This window comes from Aotus nancymaae, unplaced genomic scaffold (assembly GCF_030222135.1).
Source record: "Aotus nancymaae isolate 86718 unplaced genomic scaffold, 86718_ANA_hifiasm-v0.15.2.pri h1tg000032l_0, whole genome shotgun sequence".
Classification (NCBI taxonomy): domain Eukaryota; kingdom Metazoa; phylum Chordata; class Mammalia; order Primates; family Aotidae; genus Aotus; species Aotus nancymaae.
Window position 1 is genome coordinate 22,149,559 of NW_026988445.1, and position 21,193 is coordinate 22,170,751.

General features: G+C 44.0%; 1 protein-coding gene across 1 annotated transcript in view; it reads left to right on the forward strand.

Annotated features, from left to right (window-relative positions):
• Positions 1–319: 319 nt before the first annotated feature.
• Positions 320–21,193, forward strand: part of RYR2 (ryanodine receptor 2) — a 784,705-nt gene continuing 763,831 nt past the window's right edge. Inside the window, exon 1 of the mRNA XM_064383634.1 lies at positions 320–390. Coding sequence (XP_064239704.1) covers positions 343–390 — 48 coding nt within the window. The 5' untranslated portion in view covers positions 320–342. The remainder of the gene's footprint in view (positions 391–21,193) is intronic.

Genomic DNA, 21,193 nt, shown 5'->3' on the forward strand with positions numbered 1-21,193 from the left:
GGAGGAGCCGGGGCCGAGCGGACCGCCGGCTGCAGGCAGCGAGCGCGGCGGGGCCGCGGGGCTGCGGGTCTGCTTCCCCGCTTCCCCGCGTCCTCCGGGCCCGGTCGCCCTCCTCCCGCACAGTGCGGCGCACGGAGGCCCCGCGTCTCGACCACCCCCGCCCGAGAGCCCGCGCCTCCTCCTCCTCCGCTCTGCAGGCGGGGACCGCCGGGCGCTCGGCACCCGGCAGCGCGGCCCCCTCCCGCCCTCGGCTCCCGGCAGCAGAAGCAGCAGACAGCGCCAGGGGCCGCCGCCGGGCTCCGCGGGGCTCGGGAGCCGGCCCCGGCAAGGAGGCGCCGAACCATGGCCGATGGGGGCGAGGGCGAAGACGAGATCCAGTTCCTGCGAACTGTAAGCGCCTAGCGTCGCGTGTGCTCCCAGGGGAAGGGGGCGCCGGGGCATCCACTAGCGGGGTCCGGGCAGAGTGACAGCGGGCAGCGGGGACTCGCGGGCGGGGCGAGGGGTGCCCCCGAGGGATGCGGGAGGAGCCGGCATCGCCAAGTGTGTGCAGGTGTGCGTGCGTGTCGGGGCGAGAGAGGGCAAGGGCGCGTGTCTGTGCGCGCTTGTGGAAAGCCAGAGGATGGAGCGCGGCGAGCCGGCGGGAGGCGCCCAGGCTCGGACCCGGGGCACGGGGGACCGGCGCCTCGGAGCTGCGGGAACCGGGGGAGGAGGGGACGGCCGGTCCGGCCTGCCCGGTGGCGGGGCTGGGACCTCCCGGGCGGCCGGGGGCAGGGTGTAGAGCGGGGTGGCCCGTGGGGGCGCGGGGAGCGGGGGGGACTCGGGCTGTCTCCGGGACTACCGCCGCCGGGAGGTTTCTTGGGCTTTTGGGCTGGACCCGTGCGCTGTCACGGAGCGAAGACGTCGGTTCGCTGACTCCGTGTAGCGTGCGGCGCAGCTGGCCGGGGGCGGGGGTGATGGTGCAGGACGCTGCCCGGAGGTTTCCCCCAAGTCAAGGTGCTGCGAAGGCGGAGGAGGAGTCGCCTCCGTGGTCCCCGCGGTTCCCGGGGACGGTGCCATCCATGGTGGTGCTGTGACCGCTTGCAGAGCGCGGAAGGCATGGGAAGCGAGTGTGTGTGTGCGCGCGCGGGTGGTGGTGGGGGAACATCGTGAACGTGTGGTTCTCTAAATGCTGGCTTATTGCATGCCAAGTGCAGCAAACTCACTCTCTCTCTCTCTCTCTCTCTCTCTCTCTCTCTCTCTCTCTCTCTCTCTGTGTGTGTGTGTGTGTGTGTGTGTGTGTGTGTGTGTGTGTGTGTAAGGGCAGGGTGGTTGCCTCATACTGGGTGGGAGGCAGGGAAAGGTTGGCTCCACACTAATACAATTCTTTCTCCTTAAGTACCTCTTGGCACTGCTCCTTCCTCTCTCCGATTTGTTCGAACACTGCAGATACTTCCCAGGCTGAGGCATTGCTCACCTCCAGGCTGGGACTGGAGAGCCCCTCCAGAAAAGAAAATGCCCTAACTTCCTGCTAAGAATAACCTAGTTAGCATCCTTTGAGTCCTTCCTTCTCCACTTCTGCCCTCCTTCCCAGAGGATATTCCCTTGCAGGATTCCCCAGAATTCCCCAACCTAGAACTGCAGCTTCTGCTAGTACTTCGTTACCTCAGCGGTTTAAAAAAAAAAAAAAAAAAGTACCATTTCCCAGTTACCTATAATCACAGTAAATTGTAGAGGTGGTGGAATTTTGGAATATTAACTTTTAGGTGTGAAAATAGTCTTGATGATGTATTTGGGTAATAAACGTGAAAACAGTGAATTTTCAAAGGAACATTGTAAATGACTGTCTTTTTTTGCTCTTTTTCCTCTTTTTTTTTTTTGGAGGTGGGGGAAGGCAATCATTTGTGCATTAAACGGAGTGGGAGAAAGCTTTGGGAAGGATAAAATTCCAGGCTCCGCATAAGATGGCAACCTAATAGTAATCCAACCTAATAGCTGCATGGTATGAACCATTGCATTTGCTTTTTAAAGTACTGTTGGCCCAGGACCGAGCTTGGAAGAGCGTCTTCGCAAATACCTTGCTCATGGTATATATTAAGCCTGCTAGTAATACAGTTGCCTTTTCCACAGAAAATTGTCTATAAGTTTTTTTTTTTTAAGTAATTAAAACCACATTAGATTTTTCTCAAAATGAAGGAATCTTTTATTCAGGTGGACAAATATAGTTGCTGCATGATTTTTCAATCAATTCGTATCAAACTCTATGGGGTTAAAATTAGCTAGGAAATTTTGGTAGCCTTCATGCACTCAAAGGCTTCCTGCGGGCTTAACTGTTAAGCTGAGCTCATGGAGGTGGTGTTATCAGAATGCTTAATGGGGACCGAGGGAACGTGCTGGCTGATGGGGTTTTGCACATATAAAGTAATGTTAACTCTGTGCCACTCAGCAGCTGCCTGTCAGCCAGAGCAACACCTTTGATAAGTGGGTCCTGGGTAGAGATCTGGCAGTCCCAGGCTGGGATTTTTCTTTTAATAAAACATCCGTAGGTTGTTGTGCTGATGATAAATGACCTTGAAGGAGGAAGCACAGGGGAGCAGAGGGATTTTTTTTTTTTTGGTATAGCACTAACATCTAAAAGGAAAACATGCCTTTCCTCACAATTTTACAATTTTCATATGGAAATTCTCAAATCCTTTACCGGCTCCTCCAGCTATTACCTTTTCTCCTTTACCCTCTTTTTTTTCCCTCTTAACCTGAGAATGTTGGTGGTTCAGAAATGATGGGGTTAATAACAGGGAGACTGTAGTTCCTACATTAAAATAATTTCTTTTCTTTTCCTGAGGGCATTTATTTCTCTGTTATGTGCAAGCTTGTCAATATGAGTGGGTTATTTCTTCTTCTTTTTTTTTTTTTAAAGCAAATAGTCCAAGGAGTATTAGGAATCTGTACATCTTGATAGAACAGTTGTAGATGGAAGACTTCTTGATAGTGATGGATGAAGCTGTTTTGCATAGAAAAAGAAAAACAGTCATTAAGACACCATAATTGTGAATTTGGCCATTTCATATGTTCTGATGAGAATGTCTGAATTATTGTCTTGAGCAAATCATTGTCCACTGGATTTGTATTCAGCACTCCAGCACATTGAGGCATCTTTTTGACCCCTGTCCACAGAAAGCTTTTTTTTTGCTTTTCTTGTTTTAGAAGAGGTCTGAGATCACTGTTAAGGGAAGAAGAGGTGAAATCTTTAATGAGCTGTGTCTGTGAGTTATATCTGCTGCTATAAATTAATTCCTCATTTGCAAAGGGTTTTGTCACTGGTTACCCTGTACCGGTCTCTCTGGCATCTCCGTTCCATTTGCTGCTACTTCTCCAGTCGGCTCACATTCCTTCCAAATAGTTATGTAGATGAATGATCCTCTTGGATTCAGTGACTCCCCCATCTGCTGGAAACCTGCCCACTTGGGTCTGTTTATCTTTAAGAGAGATTGAAAATATGTCTGTGTAAACTCTGGATAGGCTGGGACACTTAGGAGAGAAAAATCCTATCATAAAATAAGCTCTCAGCCCGTAATGGATTTGTTCGCTGTCATATCCAAACATACCCATGATTTGGAATGTGTGTTTTATTTTAAAGGTTTTGTTAACTTACCAGTGTAGCAACATACTGTCATTTGGTGTTTAAAAACATGCATCCTTTTAGTTATGGTCTTTTTTTTTTTTTTTTTTTCAAGCAATTGCATAGAATTTTGAGGATATTCCTCTGACTTTAGGAAAACCATGGTATAAAATGACCTTGGTCAAGGATTTTTCTTTTTTCTTGAGTACTTTGTCTTTCTTTCATTTGGGTAAGCACAGCTGAGTTACCCTTGGGGTGTACTGTGTCATGTAGTTTTGTATTTACCCATAGATGGAGACTTAAAACTTAGCTCGGCTGTAAAAATGATTCTGATAGGAATGCTCACAGTCTTCCTCCTTTGCAGAATGAAGTACTTCATTATAGATTTCTTCTCAGTGTTTATACGTCTTCTTCCATAATGACAAGAAGCATCTTTAAATATATGCACTGACGAATTGTGATAATTATGCAGTACAGATGCCAGTGTACGACACTGTATAATGGGTTGGACAGGAATGGTTAGCCCTAGTTTGCAGAGGTCCAGGAAGGTTAATGGCATGAAGTCAGTGCTCAGCAGTGCAGAACAAGGACTAAAATTCAAATCTTAGGCTAATAGTGTCCTTTGCAGGAGAGAAAGGCCTCTTTATCTGCTGTTCAACTCTGTTTTAGGTTTATACTAAATCAGTTTTCTCAGCTGTAGGAACGTCACAGAGTACAAACGAAAAGGTGGAGTGAGCAGTGGAAATTTGCACTTTTCGCTCCCTTCATAATGAAGCCACGAGGCGCTTTAGATAGATATGCACTATGGCATTTTCCCAAGGAACTGATGGAAAGCCCACCCAGGCTTACATCATCAGACTTTTTTTTTTTTTAACTTAGAAATTAGCATGTACACATTGGCAGGAAGGGCAGGATCTAAAACACTTAGGGCACTAATTTATTTGACATTCAATTGTATTTGTACTTTGGCTTTAGATAAGTGTTTTTATCACAGCTGAATTACCCAAGAAAGGGTTCCAGCAACACTAGGTGACTGCTTCTTTAGATAGCTTGTGGGAGAAAGGGAGAGGTGGTGAAGCACACATTTGTCCTGAAACTCTGACATTGTGGGAATTAGATTAATTCGGAAAACATTTGTTGAACACCTTCTGTATGCATAGCATGCTAAGGAAGTATTCAGAATGAGTAGAGAAGTGGTTTGCAGCTGTAATTGCAAAGAAGAGATTTAGAGGATGGCATGAAGCGATCAGAAGGGAAAAATGCATAAATAAACTCCAAAACATTAGGGTAGGAAGAGACCTTTAGAAAACATTACCCTGTCTACCACCCCACTCCATGCCTCTCTGATTTTGCAGATAAGGAAACAAAAGTTCAGAGAGCCAAATGACTTGGCCCAGTGTCACAGTCCAACTTAGTGGCATTTAGTAATGCAGAGTATGTGAAAATCCATGAGGAATTTCCACAAAGGAGGTTTACCAGCACATCATTCTTTATTAAGTAGATTTAAACCCACTTGTTCCATTTTATCCTTAACTTGACCTTCATGGAGTTCCCTCTCCAAATCTGTCTTTTTGTCCTTCCAGCTACTGAAAAGGAGGTTTCATTTCTCTTTTCTAATGTTATAATCCCTCACATGGCCTGAATCTTGGTGTAGGAAGCCAAAATGGGAATCCATCCTTTCCAGTGTTTTTTTTGCCCTCCTATCCACTTACTCCTTTGGTTTATCTTGAAGCCTGTTAATTTCTCCCATCTTAAAATGTCTTTCTTTGTCCCCAATACCTTTTTTGATTGCTCCCTTCCTCCAACAGTGGTCTTGTCTCACTGCTGGTACCCCTCTTTGTGTAATTATCTAGCTTCTCTTCCTTCTTAAATCCACTTTCGTGGATGTCACCAGTAACTCCCTCCTTGCCAAGTCTAAACATCCTTATTCCCTTAGACCCCTTCTCAAACTTCACTTCCCCGACTTTCCTTTTTGAAGCTACTCCTTTGACTTTGGAGACATGGTACCTTCTAGGTAATTTTTTACATTTCTGATCATGCTTTGTCCAGGCGCTTTTCATTCCTTTTACTCCAAGTGTGTGGTTATCCCAAAAGATTCTGTCCTATTTCCTCTTCTGTCTCTCCTGCCTTCATGAGCTTATCTATGTCACAAAATCTGGGATCTCTTAAATAACTGAGTTTGAAAAGACTTAACAATGACTTCATCCAGCTCTGAGAGCCAGAGAGATGAAAGGAATGTTCCCAAAGCAACTCTTTTTTTTTTGTAGGAGAAACCCACCGCAGATTCTACAGCCCTGGGTTTTCATTTCAAGCCTCCGTTTAGACTTCCCTCCTGCCTCTCGGACCCCTGAAACACCGGCTTGAACTTATTGCCTGTCCAGTTCTCTACATGACTCTCCTTCCTCGTGTCTCTGCTGATCAGTGACACCTGCCATTTCTGGCCCTGGCGCCAGTGTGATCCTAACCTGCAGCAGACCTGAGTCTGAGGCCTGAATCCACCAGTACCCAGCTTTGTGGACTTGGAGCAACAGTGCCTGGCTCATGGGAAGGGCTCAATGCATTGGTCTAGTTCTTTCTTCTCTTCTGTATCTAATTTGTCATCATGGCACATCGTGTTTCTCTTTGCAGTCCAACTCAGATTTCGATGACTTTTATACCCCATTTGCTTCTCGTTCTTATCCCAGTACTCATTTCAACCTTCATCATGCTTCTTCCTGCAACAACTCGGCAACCCGCCTAGAATCCTCCTGCCGTTTTAGTCCTCCTGAAGCCCTCGTGTCCATCCCCATGCCTCAGCAGACATCCTTGCACACCCAGTCTCATTTCTCTACTTGGCTCATGACCTTTTATGATCTGCTCCTTGATACCTTGCCTACGCTTTTCATCCTACATGGAGCTTTCTTGGATCACTCCAACCAATTCTGATTTTACCTTTCTCTGACCATTTATCACTAATAATTAATAAAATGTTTGGAACCGATTGGGAAACTCAAGCAGTGATGGACAGATAAGGCTCTGACCATCATGCTCTATGGGAGAGTTGGGACCCTGCTGGGCATCAGTTTCCCATGATGCTTAGCACACCGTTAGCTACAAGAACAGACTTGAGAGAAATCTCTTGGCAAGTAGAAGATCAGGAAAAGAGGAAAGGATCCTCCTGCCCACCAGTTTAATGTGACTATCGCTTGAATGTGTCCAAATGCAGAAAGAAGGAACCTGCTATGAAGGAAGTAGGCAAAGATAGTGGGGGCTGGAGAATGGAAGTAAGATCTCTTCTAGAAGCAGAAGAGTAGGAGGGTTGGTGGGTGAAATTTTGAGATGAAGACAGAGGAGGTGTTTAGGGTGTGTAGGTGAGAGAGGCCAGGTGATGTTTGGTGCTTTGAGAGGCTGCAGTGGCTCCCAGGTCCAGTGGGAGAGGTCACCCAGAGAAGGCAATTAGAGAGAGGGCAGTTATAGTCACTGGAGCAAGTGAGCAAAGGAGAGTAAGATAATAAATTACGGATTAACTGAGTCTGAGTGATTGGGGCTGCTCAAAAGAAATACTGGTTTAGAGTCAGAATCTGTATTTCAAATGAGTAGCTTCCAGAGGGTGAGGTGACTTCCAGGGGCACTGCTAGAGTATCCAGTGGACCCGTTTCATCCCCTTACTTTCCTCTGTATTAATCATTGGGATGGGGACCCTGCCAACAAATGGTTGTGTGACCTTGGGGCTGGTGAGGTCAGATAGAGATCTGTTTGGAGGGGTGAAACGGGGAGGTTTTCTCAGAGGGGCTCTCTGGGGTCATTTCCCATTGTCATGTTCGTATTCTTGGGGTCAACCATACTCAAACCATTCAGCAGGATGAGCATAACAAAACCTCACCCTGGGACAGGGAGGAATGCTTTGACTGATCCTGGGGTCCCTGGAAATTCTCCTCCTGGTGGATCACAGGTGCTGAAAGCTGACAACAAGCTTTGTGCCAGGATTCTTGATGGTGGGCGGTTCTCTTTCAGGGAAGAGATGTTAACAGTAAGAGAAGGTTGCAGACAGGCATTTAGAAGGAGCTAGGAGAGGAATTCTCTCATGCCAGTGGTCCTCTTAGGAACTTAGAACTAATGAATTTGGATCCATTTAGTAACTAAACTCCTAGTGAGCGTGTCTGCATGTCTGCAAACCCTCTCTGTTGTCCCAGCTGTGCAGTATTTGCCTGGCTTCTGTAATCACCTTCTCCCTGGCTGGTGAAGAAAAGACCCATGTTTCCGGGGTCTCCTGAAATGTTATAGTCTGCCTCAAAGCCCAGGCGAAAGGTGTATTTACTGGTTTCTATTGCAAAAATTCTATGGTGGTGTTGCTGCAATGAAATGGAAGTCCAAGGCTTTCCCTGTTAGTAATTAAGTGTTCGGAGGACCTACACATAATTGCGTTCATGCTCATTATCCAAGCAGAGGACAGAGAGCGGAGCCGTTGATGTGTGAAGCCAGGGAGACCTTCCCTGGATGGCTGGGTGCAGGTACTTACCGCCCACCAACTGACTATTAGTATCTACCAATTTACTGGAAGAAAACCTAAAATCTAGCTGTGGAGCCAAGACGGAAGCTGGAGAAAGTGAATGGAACAGCAGAAAGTATATAGCAGCTCAGAGGCTGGCAGGGCCTTACCGAGTCTGGGAAGGGTTGAGGCGGGAATGAGGACACGTTTGCTCACTGGGACATGTGGTTCTTAGTGTGCAGGGGGAAACCACATGTGGTCACTGAGTGAGCGAACAGGCCCACACAGCTCATCACCGTGGAGGAAGGAACAATTCAATGTGGCCAATTTACTTTTTCTACTGGGCAAGCACTTTTATTCCTTTAACATTTTTGGTATTTTAAAAGAGGCTTTGTACATTTGTTCCACTTCTAATGAAATTTTAATTGTTTTTCTTTCCACCCTAGTTTGAAATCTGATTCATAATGTACATGGGAACCCATGAATTTCACTCATATTTAATGCATACTCAAAGATATAAACTGAAATGGTACATTTTGAGATGAAGAAAAGAAAAAGGAAAATTGCAGGAAAAATTATATCCTTAGTCTTGAGTAAATTGGGATATTGTTAAAATGAAACTGACTAGCACACTTAGTTGATAGCTGTTAGAAGTTGTATTCTTATCTTCCACAGCAGGTTTCTGGGTTTCCAAATAAAAGGGATTATGATTTAAATTGTTTTAGATTTTACTGGAGTTTGTATTTACTTCATAATCAAGGAAACTTTACATGAGGAAAGTTTGGTGCCACACACACACACAACACACACACATACGTGCACAAATGAATGAAAGATACTACGTTGTATTTCTTTTCACCAATTTTGACTTCAGAATTCAGTTAAATTAGTTCATCGGCAGCAGTGAATTGTCTGTTGGTCTCTGTTACTGCTTCCAGTGCTTTGGGGTTTTTATGTTTATGGTTCTTTTCTTCCTTCCCTTCCCTTTTCTTCCTTTCCTTCCCTTTCCCTCCCCTCCTCTTTGTCTTCCCTTTCCCTCCCCCACTTCCCTCTGCTCTCCTCCCCCTCCTTTCCATTTCTCAGGGCTCATGAGTGAGTTGGTTGTGAGTGGTGCTATTTTGATAGTGACAAGACCAGCAACAAACCTGTACCATCTCAGCATTCAGGAACAGTGGTGTCCACATGTCTTTTTGAGGTCGTTTGGGGCATTCTTAGGGCACATTTGAAGAGTCCCACAGGCTGAGAGAAGTTCCTGTGAAATACAGTGTCAGCCCTGAGGAGTAATCATTTCTGGTCAGGAGATCAGAGCTCTTTTACCCAGTGACCTACCTACTGCTGTTGGCAACTTTATTTCTTGGTGGTGGGTTGATATGTAATTGTCTTGTAGGTCTCTTCTAAGCATTCCGTGTATATTTTCTCATGAAATCCTTACGAAATCCCTCAGAGGTAGCTGCAAGAGCAAAGTTAGCAGCCCAGTGTTTGCAGATACAGGCAGTGGGGCTACAGTTTCGGACCTGGGTAGGCCGGCTCTAGAACTCTCGCCTAATCTTGCCACACTGGGGTCCTTTCTGGTAGGGACGGACACATTTTAAAACAAGGGAAACCTGGTGCCCTGCTTCTGCCTTCGGGAAGGTACTTTAAAATATCCAATGTGAATTTCTTACACTCCCAGTGCCTTGCAGGCTGTCTGCCACATCACAGGCCCTGTGCTTAATGTTTGTGGAATTGCATTGAACTGATTCCATGAGATAGTATTTTACATAATAAATACAGAATAGGGTGATTGTATGCAGTTTAACTAGGGTACCTTAATGCGGTGTGCACGAACGTGGGATAGCTCTTTTGTCTGCAGCATTATACCCGGTACCTAGGAGATACTGTGGAGGTGGAAGCCATAGTCCTGTAGAGTTGACATGCTCAATCAGTGGAGCCTTATATGCACCATCTTGGGAAGAGTAAGCTTCTGGTCCTATGGGGATTGCGTCCTATGTAAAATTCAGAGGGTCCAAAGGGTGAAGATATGATGGATATGGTCATGGTATTGGGCTCCAAAACTCATGGAGTATATGGTCAATGGTGGAGTACATGATGGTAAAAGCAGAGATTCTATTTCATTATAAAATATGAAAATAACAGGACAGGCATAATCCAGAATATAGAACAACACGTAAGGCAGGAATTTAAGTTTCAATAAAAATGCCACCTCGATCTCTAAAAGTGCTCCAAAATCTCTTTTGTAGCATCTTGGGAAATTTTGATTCATTTTATTTTTGAAACAGTTGACATTTGGGGAGTGGGCTAAGGGATGAAAATGTTTCAAAGTGCTTGTTTTTTTTAAGGACAATATTTTCAAGGACTGTACTTCAGGGACATGTAACAGTTATGAGCCTGTAGGGAGGAACAGAAGTTTGTTGTACATATTGAAGGATGATTAAGGCATTTGAAAAATGTAACAGAAACACACACACACACATGCACACACACATTTGTGCACACACATTTGCACACATTTGCACATACATACATGCATTGCATACACAGGAGTCAATCCCTGATGTCCTTTTCCTTTCTTGTTATTTTTTAGACTATCCCTTATTCCCCTTTGGTCTTGGACGTGTCTGTCGTGACGTCTTTCCAAGGAGAATGCCCACAGTTGGGCACACGTCCTGGCTTGTAGTTTCAACAAAATGTCAGGAGAACATTTCTTCTTGAGTCCCAGACAAATGAAAAGCTGGGATGACATGTTGTTGATTGATGGCTGTCAGAGAAGCATAAAGACTACTGCTTCACTGCCATTCCCTTTGTGACAGGGAAGGGGCCATCATCTCCTGAAGATGGGGGTGTGGTTCTGAAGTCTAAATGTCCTGCTCCCGTCATGAAGAATTGCATCACCCAGTGAAGCCTGCAAAGTCAGCCCAGCTTGAGTCAGTCCTACTCACACCCAAGAGGATATGGAAGCTGGTGAAGGACAGGAGAGAATTGGGATTTCACCTCTTTCTGCGCCAATGCCTGGTTTCTTCTCTTTCATTCTGAAGTGTTCTCGGACTGCCTGATACGTGCCGTGCTTCACGCTGGGCACTGGGACTCACATCCAGGCTTGTCCTGCCTTTAAAGATCTTATTCTATCTCTATGGGTGGGATAGGGAATAAGGAAAAAGCAAATATTCTACTACACAGCGGACATAAGAGTCAGAAAACCGTCAGAGGACAGGATGTTGAGGAGGGAGGGCGCTGTGTCCCAGGAGTACGATTATCTAAGGCTGTGTGGAGGAGGCAGCGTTTCCAGTCACAGAATTTTCAGACTGAAAGGAACTTCAGCGATCGGGTCTAACCCCGTGATTTCACAGTGAAGGAATATGAAAGGACAAGTACACTGGCCACCGTTATTCCGCTCAGACAGGATAGCTGCAATTCATTTGATTCCTGGAACAATCCATTTAGTCTATAAAGTGGTTAATTGCATTTATACAGATCAGGAAACTGAGTTGCAGAGAGGTGAAACCACTTGTTCAAGGGCAATTAATGAGGAAGTGATGTTGCTGGCGAGCCCAGGGTTTCAGATGCCAAAGTCCTTCTTTCTCTCTCCCTCCTCCCTCCCTCCTTTCTTACCTTCCTTCCTTTTTTCTCCCTCCCTCTCTCCTCCCTTTCTCCATCACTTCCTCCTTTCCTTCCCTTTTCCTTCCTCCTCCTTTCCTTTTTTCTCTCCCTCCCTCCCTTCCCTCCCTTCCTCCTGCCTTTCCTTCTTTTTTCCCTCCCTCCCTCCTTCCTCCCTCTCTTCCTCCTCCTTTCCCTCCCTCTGTCCATCAGGAAAAACGGTAAAAGACTGTAAATTGGATTATAAGGAACGATTTGTGGCTGTCCTATCACAGTCGTCCATTTAGGTTATCTGTGCTTTTCATTTGTCTGGGAGCTCTCTTACTACTCCGTTAAATTGTGGGAAACTGATAGTAATGATTCCTGAACTGTTGATTCTTAATTATAGAAAACGCAAATTGTGTCTGCTGGAATGCAGTTGTAGATACCAAGCGGGTTGACTCTTATCACGCAAATTCATCTCAGCCTTCCTGATGGGCTAGTGTCTGTATGTCCTTCGGCGTCTCCTTTGAACCTGCTGTGATACCACCCTGGTTCTTTAATGAAGAAATTAAATAAAATCTTCGATGTGTTCATTTTGTATTTGTTTGAGTCATATTTTTACTGTAAAAAAATTACCGTTAACATCACTACTATGCCTCCTAAAATAAAAGTGAGTGGGATCTTGCTGAATTTGGGTGGGGAGGTCAGGAAGGCAGGACAGATAAAATAGGAGGTGAGTGGAGGCCGCGTGCTGTTTCTTCCGTCTCCCCATCCCCAGGGTCACTTTCCAGTCTTCTCTGCCCTGCTCTATGTTCAGGAGGCTCCTACTCTAGACGGTGCTGGGAACACTGTTTCCTCTCCTTGTTGCGTCAGATCGAGGGCTAGGAATAGCTTCCCACTGTTGCTGGTCCCTAGAAGTCCCACCTCTGTCTAATCCTGTCACGCTCCCAGACCTACACCTTGGTAAAAGATCCCATGTTCGCCTCTTTTCAGTTAAACCCTTGAGAGTGCTGTCTGTTTTTTGATGGGTCCCTGATATGCAGGAGGGAAGCATGGTGACACATTTGGGAGAGAGATGGATGACCTGTGAGCACTGCTGTGTCATCCTGGGGGCACTGAGGGGCCTTGAGACCAGGTCATCCTGGGGGCACTGGGGAGCCTTGAGACCAGGGTCAGGGATTTGTTCTAAATTCATAAGGTAAAAGGGGCCCTGGAAGTTACTCATTTCTTCCTTCTCAAGGGAGAAAAATGGGTCAGAGCTGTCCATTAGAAAGATTAATGGGGCAGCAATTCATAAGATAAATTGGGATAGAGACAGATCAGAGCGGGACTGGAGCTGAGAAACCTATTAGGAGATAGTCACCACAGAGTTGGTGCAAGATAGTTCGGGCCTAAATTTGGGTGGTAGTTGTGGGAATGGAAAGGAGCGGTGGGTGGAGGAAGGGTTTAGGGGTTGGTAACTGATTAGATTTAAGGAGAGGAAAAAGACAAAGATGATCTTCAGGTGGTGCTGGTCATCAGGAAATCAGGAGGAAGGGGAAGTTTCAGGGGAAGGCACTGGGATTTATTTTGGATGTATTTATTTTGAGATATGTTATGGACTGAATTATGTCCCCCTAAAAAGGTATGTTGACATTCTAACCCCCAGGACCTTAGAATGTGACCTTCCTGGGAAATAGGGTCTTTCCAGAAGTAGTCAAGTGAAAGTGAGGTCATTAAGGTGGCCCTGGTCCTATGTGACTAGTGCCCTTATAAAAGGAAGGGATTAGGATGCAGGTACACACAGAGGGAAGATGGTGTGAAGACACCGTCACAGGGAGCACACCTGTGAGGACTGGAGCACTGCACATCTGAGGACTGGAGCGCTGCGCCCGTGAGGACTGGGGCGCTGCGCCTCTGAGGACTGGGGCGCTGCGCCCGTGAGGACTGGGGCGCTGCGCCCGTGAGGACTGGGGCGCTGAGCCTGTGAGGACTGGAGCACTACATGTCTGAGGACTGGAGCACTACACCTCTGAGGACTGGAGCACTAGAACTGCAAGAGGCATGGAACAGATTCCCCCTCCCACCCTCAGAAGGAACCAGCCTGCAGACCCCTTCATCTTGGATTCCTGGCCTTCAGGACTGGATATAATACGTTTCTGTTGCCTAAGCCACCCAGTCTGTGATACGTTGTTATGGCAGCAGTAGGAGTTGAACTCAAGGCTCAAAGCTAGAAGTGTGGATTCAGTGTTTTGGAGAGAGGAGGGACCCAATGAGGCAGACTGGAGGCCACTGGTGTGATTGAGAAACCATGAAAATGGGCCGGATGATCTGGGAGGAGCTTGTAGAGGAGTCCACCACAGAGGTTCAGAGGAAGGCGCCTGAGGAGACTTGATGCGATCATTATGGGAGTTTCTAGGGGGAGGCTGAAAGCAGACTCCCGAGAAAGAGGAACACTTTTATATTGTTGGTGGGAGTGTAAATTAGTTCAACCATTATGGAAGACAGTGTGGCAATTCCTCAAGGATCTAGAAATAGAAATACCATTTGACTCAGCAATCCTATTACTGGGTATATACCGAAAGAATTATAAATCATTCTATTATACAGACACATGCACATGTATGCTTATTGCAGCACTGTTCACAATAGCAAAGACTTGGCACCAACCCAAATGCCCATCAGTGATATGCTGGATAAAGAAAATGTGGCACATATACACCATGAAATACTATGCAGCCATAAAAAAGGATGAGTTCATGTTCTTTGCAGGGACATGGATGAAGCTGGAAACCATCATTCTCAGCAAACTGACACAAGAACAGAAAACCAAATGCTGCATGTTCTCACTCATAAGTGGGTGTTGAACAATGAGAACACATGGACACGGGAACATCACACGCTGGAATCTGTCAGGGGGTGAGGGTCTAGGGGAGGGGCAGCAATAGGAGAAATACCTAATATAGATGACAGGGTGATAGATGCAGCAAACCACCGTGGCACGTGTATACCTATGTAACAAACCTGCATGTTCTGCACCTGTACCCCAGAACTTAAAGTACAATTAGAAAAACAAAGTAGACTCCCAATTTCAGGAGACCCAGAAGCAACAGAGCCGCTGTAAGTGGACGCAGACAATATTGAGAGTTTTTCACCCCGCGTGCTGAAGAAGAAGAGAGAGGAGGTTGGAGCTTAAAAGGGAAGGAAGGGTAAAAGTTAGGGATGCTTTTCTTAGATTATGAAAGAGACCATAATCTAAGGTTATAGAGGAGGAGGGGTGATTGATATCGCAAGTTCCTAGGTACCAGGTGGGTTATAGATGCCCCCGGCCCCACCAACACACATCACCACTGTTGGACACACGCATAAGCTGATGCATCGCCTCTCTTTGCAGATGCCTAATTACTTACTGCTTTCCTTAATTTGAGGATGCATACTATTTTCATTTGCCTTTGGTCTAGCTTTGCATCACTTCATTTTCTGCTGGGGACCTTTTGATAAGTAATTAAAATTAGAGCTCTGTAAAGCTTAGTTGGTTCAAAGCTGGGCGTGTTTTGTTTGCTTGTTGCAGGGTGTTGGTGATGAAATAAGCCAGCAAGGCTTGAAGCAAGCATGTCTCATTAAGACAAGTGGGAGAAGCTGATATTGCTGGTGCATTTTTTCTCATAGCTGCTAACTCAGAAAGACTGTAGGGCTTATATAGGTAATTATGCATAATTTTAAGCAAGTGGTCAGCTTAGGAATATATTGGAGGGATTTTCTGAATGGTCAGGTTAGAGGAAAAAGTCGAAATATTTTAGGGAACAGAATGGTTCTGCTGGTAGTGACTGCCCTTGGCTCTCCTACTATGATAGGAGCTGGCTAAAAAAAATTCCAGTAATTTTTCAGAAAATTAGCAATTTATATTTTGAGAGTTTTTTTCTTCACATTTTTGTGTAATTGGCACTATGCTGTACATATGATTTGTAGCTTGCAAAGCACTGCCTTTCAAAAAAAATCTGAAGAGTAAATCTATACAGTGTTTACATGTGTAAATTCCACATTTGTTCCATACTTCACACCGTTGATTTAAAAGTAAAAGCTTTCAACAAATGTCTGCACTTAACGACGGAGCATATATCTATCTTTAGTGTTCTGAATGAGTGCCTATGATAGTTTCTTACAAGGAATCTTCCTTTGAGTCGGGGCGTGCGGTGGCTTACACCTGTAATCCCAGCACTTTGGGAGCCAAAGTGGGTGGATTGCTTGAGCCCACAAGTTTGAGACCATCCTGGCCAACATGGCAAAACCTCATTTCCGTGAAAAATACAAAAATTACTCAGGTGTGGTGGCGTGTGCCTGTAGTCCCAGCTACTCGGGGGGCTGATGTGAGAGGATCACCTGACCCAGAGAGGTGCGATGTGTGTGATTGCGCCACTGCACTCCTGCCTGGGCGAGAGAGAGTGAGACCCTGTCTCAAAAAAAAAAGAAGAAAGGAAGGGAATCATCCTTTGAGATGATGATGCTTGTAGGATCTGCTCAAAACTAGCCAAGCCACATTACCATGCATCAAATACATGATTAAGATGAAAATATGTTATTTTCTGGCCCTGTCAAGTTAGATACAGTACATTTTACCTTACTGAAATGCACATGTATGTAGAATGTATGTATTTATATAAGTATATGTCAGATGTCAATCCAAGTGCTGAAGTCTCTACTTTTTTAAGACAGAGTCTCACTCTGTCACCCAGGCTGGAGTGCAGTGGTGTGATCTTGGCTCACTGCAACCTCCACCTCCTGGGTTCAAGCAATTCCCCTGCCTCAGCCTCCCAAGTAGCTGGGACTACAGCCATGAGATGGGGTTTCATCGTGTTGGCCAGATGGTCTTGAACTCCTGACCCCTCAAGTGATCCACCTGCCTCGGCCTTCCAAAGTGTTGGGATTACAGGCATGAGCCAATACGATGCCCACCCATTAAGTTCTCTAACTTTTTAAGAACTTTCTTCAGCCAGTGCTAGGCGAGGTGCTAACGCCGCCAGCACTTTGCTGAACCTGCAGAGGCCCCCACAGCTTGAAGGTCAAAGGTTCTATCTTGCCTCGTGCCAGAATAAATTTAAGAACAGGCCCAGACTCTAACTCACCAAGCCACACATGCTTAGTTCTCTCGCTTCTTAGAAAAGGAAACCGCTCTTGCGCAAATATTGTAAAAGAGGATTTGAGAATCAAATGGAGGGAAGGTAAGAGGTTGAACCAAATGATGTACAGGCTTCTTCCTTCCTCCCTGGGGACTTCACCATCTTCTCACCTGGTTAAGGTGCTTATGGATGCTGGTCTGAAGAAGGGGAGGTTCTGAAGAAGGTTGGTAAGAATCAGGCACTGATTTGAAAGTGGGAGATAGCTCCTCACATTTTTTTATCGCAGAGTGATAAAAACGGCCATATCTACTGCTCATTTTACATTCTCTAGTTTTGGTCCTGCCTAGGACATTTCTGCAGAAAGTTATTTTTTTTAGAATTTCACAGGTCTAGCAGAATGAGAAACCTGGCATATGTTACAACCAACAAAAACATTGTTCTGGACAGGCCTAAAACAAGGACCTGAATGTCAGTAGGGAATGGAACCAGTGACTCCATAAAGGACACCAGTTTCATGCAGTCATTACTGTGTTTCATGCAGACACTACTGTGTGACTGCATGAAACTGGTGTCATTTATGGAGTCACTGGTTCCATTCACACAGTAGAGAGGGAACAGATCATTACCGTATTTCCTTCTAAATGGGCAAAATGAAGCCCCCAGTTTTGTTAAGAGAGGGGGCTATTGTGTAACTCAGCTGATTTGCTAGGCTACAGAAATGGACTTTAAAATCTCAGTGTTAATAATGATGATGCCATTGCCATCTAACATGAATAACGGAGCAGACTAAAATCTGACCCAAACAGAATCTGGGAAATAAATCAAGGAGAAGGACTTGCAAATCTTTGCATAAGAGAGGAAATGAGTAATGGCACTCTCTTTTGCTTGTTGTTCATACCACCAGGAGTCAAGAACTCTGCATAACTTAGCAGTTGAGCTTCCAAGAAGGGCCCTGATATCGTGGATAAATGGAGTCTATTTTTAAGGTTAGATAAATCCAGCCTATTTTTGTGGGCAGGGAAAAATTATTGCTGAAGTGTTTTTGATAAGATTCTTCTGTGCCATAAACTGAAATACTGAGAGCCCAACAATTTTTTCATAAGAGGGAAGGAAGAAAAACTGTAAGTTATAGGAGACTAAGGCCGTGCATTTATTTGGGGATTGCGTTAATACGTTTTCAGGCATTCACTTTTATTTAGCTACATGATTGACTCTGTGGTTGTCCCAGTGCATCAAGAATGCCATAAATATTGGATTGACCATGGCTGATGATTTTTACTGCATGATAATACTATGAATGTATTAGATGGAACCATGATTTCCAATACATGTGTATTCTTTATTTTATTTTATTTTTTGAGACAGAGTTTTGCTCTTGTTGCCCAGGCTAGAGTACAATGGTGTGATGACCTCAGTTTACTGCAATCTCTACCTCCCAGGTTCAAGCAATTCTCCTGCCTCAGCCTCTGGAGTAGCTGGGATTATAGGCATGCACCACCATGCCCAGCTAATTTTTTGTATTTCTAGTGTAGATTGGGTTTCTCCATGTTGGTCAGGCTGGTCTTGAACTCCTGACCTCAGGTGATCGCCCACCTTGGCCTTCCAAAGTTCTGGGATTACAGGTGTGAGCCACCACGCCCAGCCTTATTATGTGTATTATTTCATTCAGCAAAATATGCTCACTACCTCCTGTGTGTCAGGTGTCTGTGGGGTGCCATAGGCTTATACTTTAAGCTTTCTTCTTCATTTGTATTTTAAAACGGTTTCCACATAGTTATGAAGAAGACTTCTAAATAGGAAGGGACTGAGGCTAGAATCTGATGACCAACCAGGTAAAAGTTCCTTCAAAGTCTGTGTCAAATCAGTTCTACATTTATCTACATCAGTCTACATTTTTCTATTTTATTCAAAGGGATATTAACAAGGAAGATTAAATGCTGGCTGAAAGCTCTCATATTTGTATCCATAGAAATACAAATTATATATAAAATTTTATGATTACTACCATTATCATGATTATGTTCTTAGCCTTTCCAAATTCCTATTATATGCAAGGCTTCTACTTAACTCCATGGATATAATGCCCACAAGAAACTATCGCCAACACTAATTTATTTGCCTTACATAGACTGTTTTTCCCCCTGTTAAATCTTTCTTAAGTAACTTTGAAAGAAACTTAAAAAATTGAAGTATAATATATAATATACAGATAGTAAAGTACATAGATCTTAAGAGTACAGCTTGATGAATGTTTGCAGCGTGAATGCAGTTGTGTAACTGCCACTCAGATCAAGGCTTAGAATGTTACCAGTGCCTCTCCAGCACTCTCCCCCAGTAGTTACCTGCCTTTCCAAAGGTTACCATTCCGTGGACTTCTAGAAACATAGATTAATTCTTCTTGTTTTTGCACTCTGTGCAAATGCAATGACAATGCACTATGCACTCTTTTGTGTCTAGTTTCTTTTGCTTCATTTATATCTGTGAGATGCTGGTATGCTGTTGCAGCTCCTGGTGGCTTAGCGCTGTATGCCACAATGCGTTTATCCATTCTGTTCATAGATGGTGGGTTGTTTCTGGTTTTACTAATAAAAACAAAGCCTTACTAATAAAAATAAAAACATTCTCAAATATGAAAGATTTAAATATTTAAGTGCTCACCTGAAATAAGTGTACATTTCTGCTGGATATATACCTATGAATAGAATTGCTGATTGGGTTATACACACTCAGGCTTCTAAACACTTCCGAAGTAGTTGCCTCTGTTAACACTTCCACTAGCAGTACTTAGTAAATGTTAGTTTTGGAAAAAAAAAATGAATCATTATGGTAGATGTGTAGAGGTGTTTCATTGTGATTTTAATTTGCGTTTCACTGACAATTCATGATGGTGAACACCTGTTTTATATCTTTAATGTCCATTTGGATATACCGTATTCTTTTGTGAAGTACCTATTCAGGCTTTAGCCTGTTTTAAAAATAAGTTGTCCTCTCTGTCTGTTTATCTGGTCACCTATCTAGACTGGGTCTCACTCTGTTGCCCAGGCTGGAGTGTAGTGGCACAGTCATAGCTTGCTACAGCCTTGAGTTACCGGACTCAAGGGCTCTTTCTGCCTCAGCCTCCCAAGTAGCTAAGACTACAAGCCCACAACCATGCCCAGCTAATTTAATTTTTTGTAGTGATGGGGTCTTGCCATGTTGCCCAGGCTGATTTTGATCTCCTGGCTTCAAGAGATCCTTCCAAAATGCTAGAATTACAAGTGTGAGCCATGGTGCCTGGCCAGAATTGTCTTTTTAAAAATTAATCTTTGGAAAGTATTTTATATTTGTGAATATGAATCTGTTGTTAGATATGTCTATTGCAAATATCTTTTCCAACACTGTTGCTTTTTCCCCTTTATTACTGGTGTTGTTAGTGTTGAATAGCAGTTTTTCACTTTAAGGAAGTTCAGATTATCAATGTTTTTAATTCATGGTTTGTGGTTTTTTGTATCTTCTTTGCCTACGTTGTCTTCTAGAGCCTTTACTATTTTAACGCTGATATTTGGGTCTGTGATCTTAGAATTGATATTTTGTTTATAGTTTGAGGTAGGGATCAGTCACTCCACCTAAGGATGTCAGATTGATCCAGCATTAGTTATTTAAAAGACCATCTTTTCATCATTACATTGCAGTGGTACCTGGGTAGTAAATGAGGTGACTGTAAGCATGGATATCTGTTACTTGACTCTCTGTTCTATTTCATTGGTCTATTTGTCTTTTCTTGGTCCAAATTTATAACTTTTAAGTTAACTCTATATTTTTGTTGTGTGTTGGTGTTCATCTTCTAACTTTGTTCTAATTCTTGAAATTTATCTTTGCTATTCTTGGCTCCTTTTATTTCAGTTTTAATTTTGGAATAAGCTTACAAATCTCCACAAGATGAGCTGCTGGAATTTTTAATGAAATAGTGTCAAATCTATAGATCAGTTTGAGAAGAATTAACATCTTTACAATATTAAGTCTTCCAATCTATGAACATAGTATATCATTCTTTTATATATTTAGATATTTTAAAATTTCTCTCAGTATTTACACTTAGTTTTCTATAAGAGACTTCGCATATTTTGGGGGTCAGATTTATTCCTAGGGATTTGATGTTTATTGATGTCAATGCAAATTATATCTTTAAAAAATTCTTTCTTAGACTGTAAAAATATAATTGAATTTACATGTGACCTATCTAGTAACCTTGCCAAGGTCACTTACTAATTCTAATAGTTTATAGATTTTTTTGGATTTTCTATGTACCCAGTCATGTCATCTGTCCATAATGACCATTTTGTTTTTTGCTTCTCAGTTTTCATTTCTCGTTATTGCCTCATTGTACTTCCCAGATTCTTAGTAAATGCCGACTAGAAGGCATGATAGCAGATCTTCGAACCTTTCCCTCAGTTTCAGGGAAAATTTAGAGAATTTCAC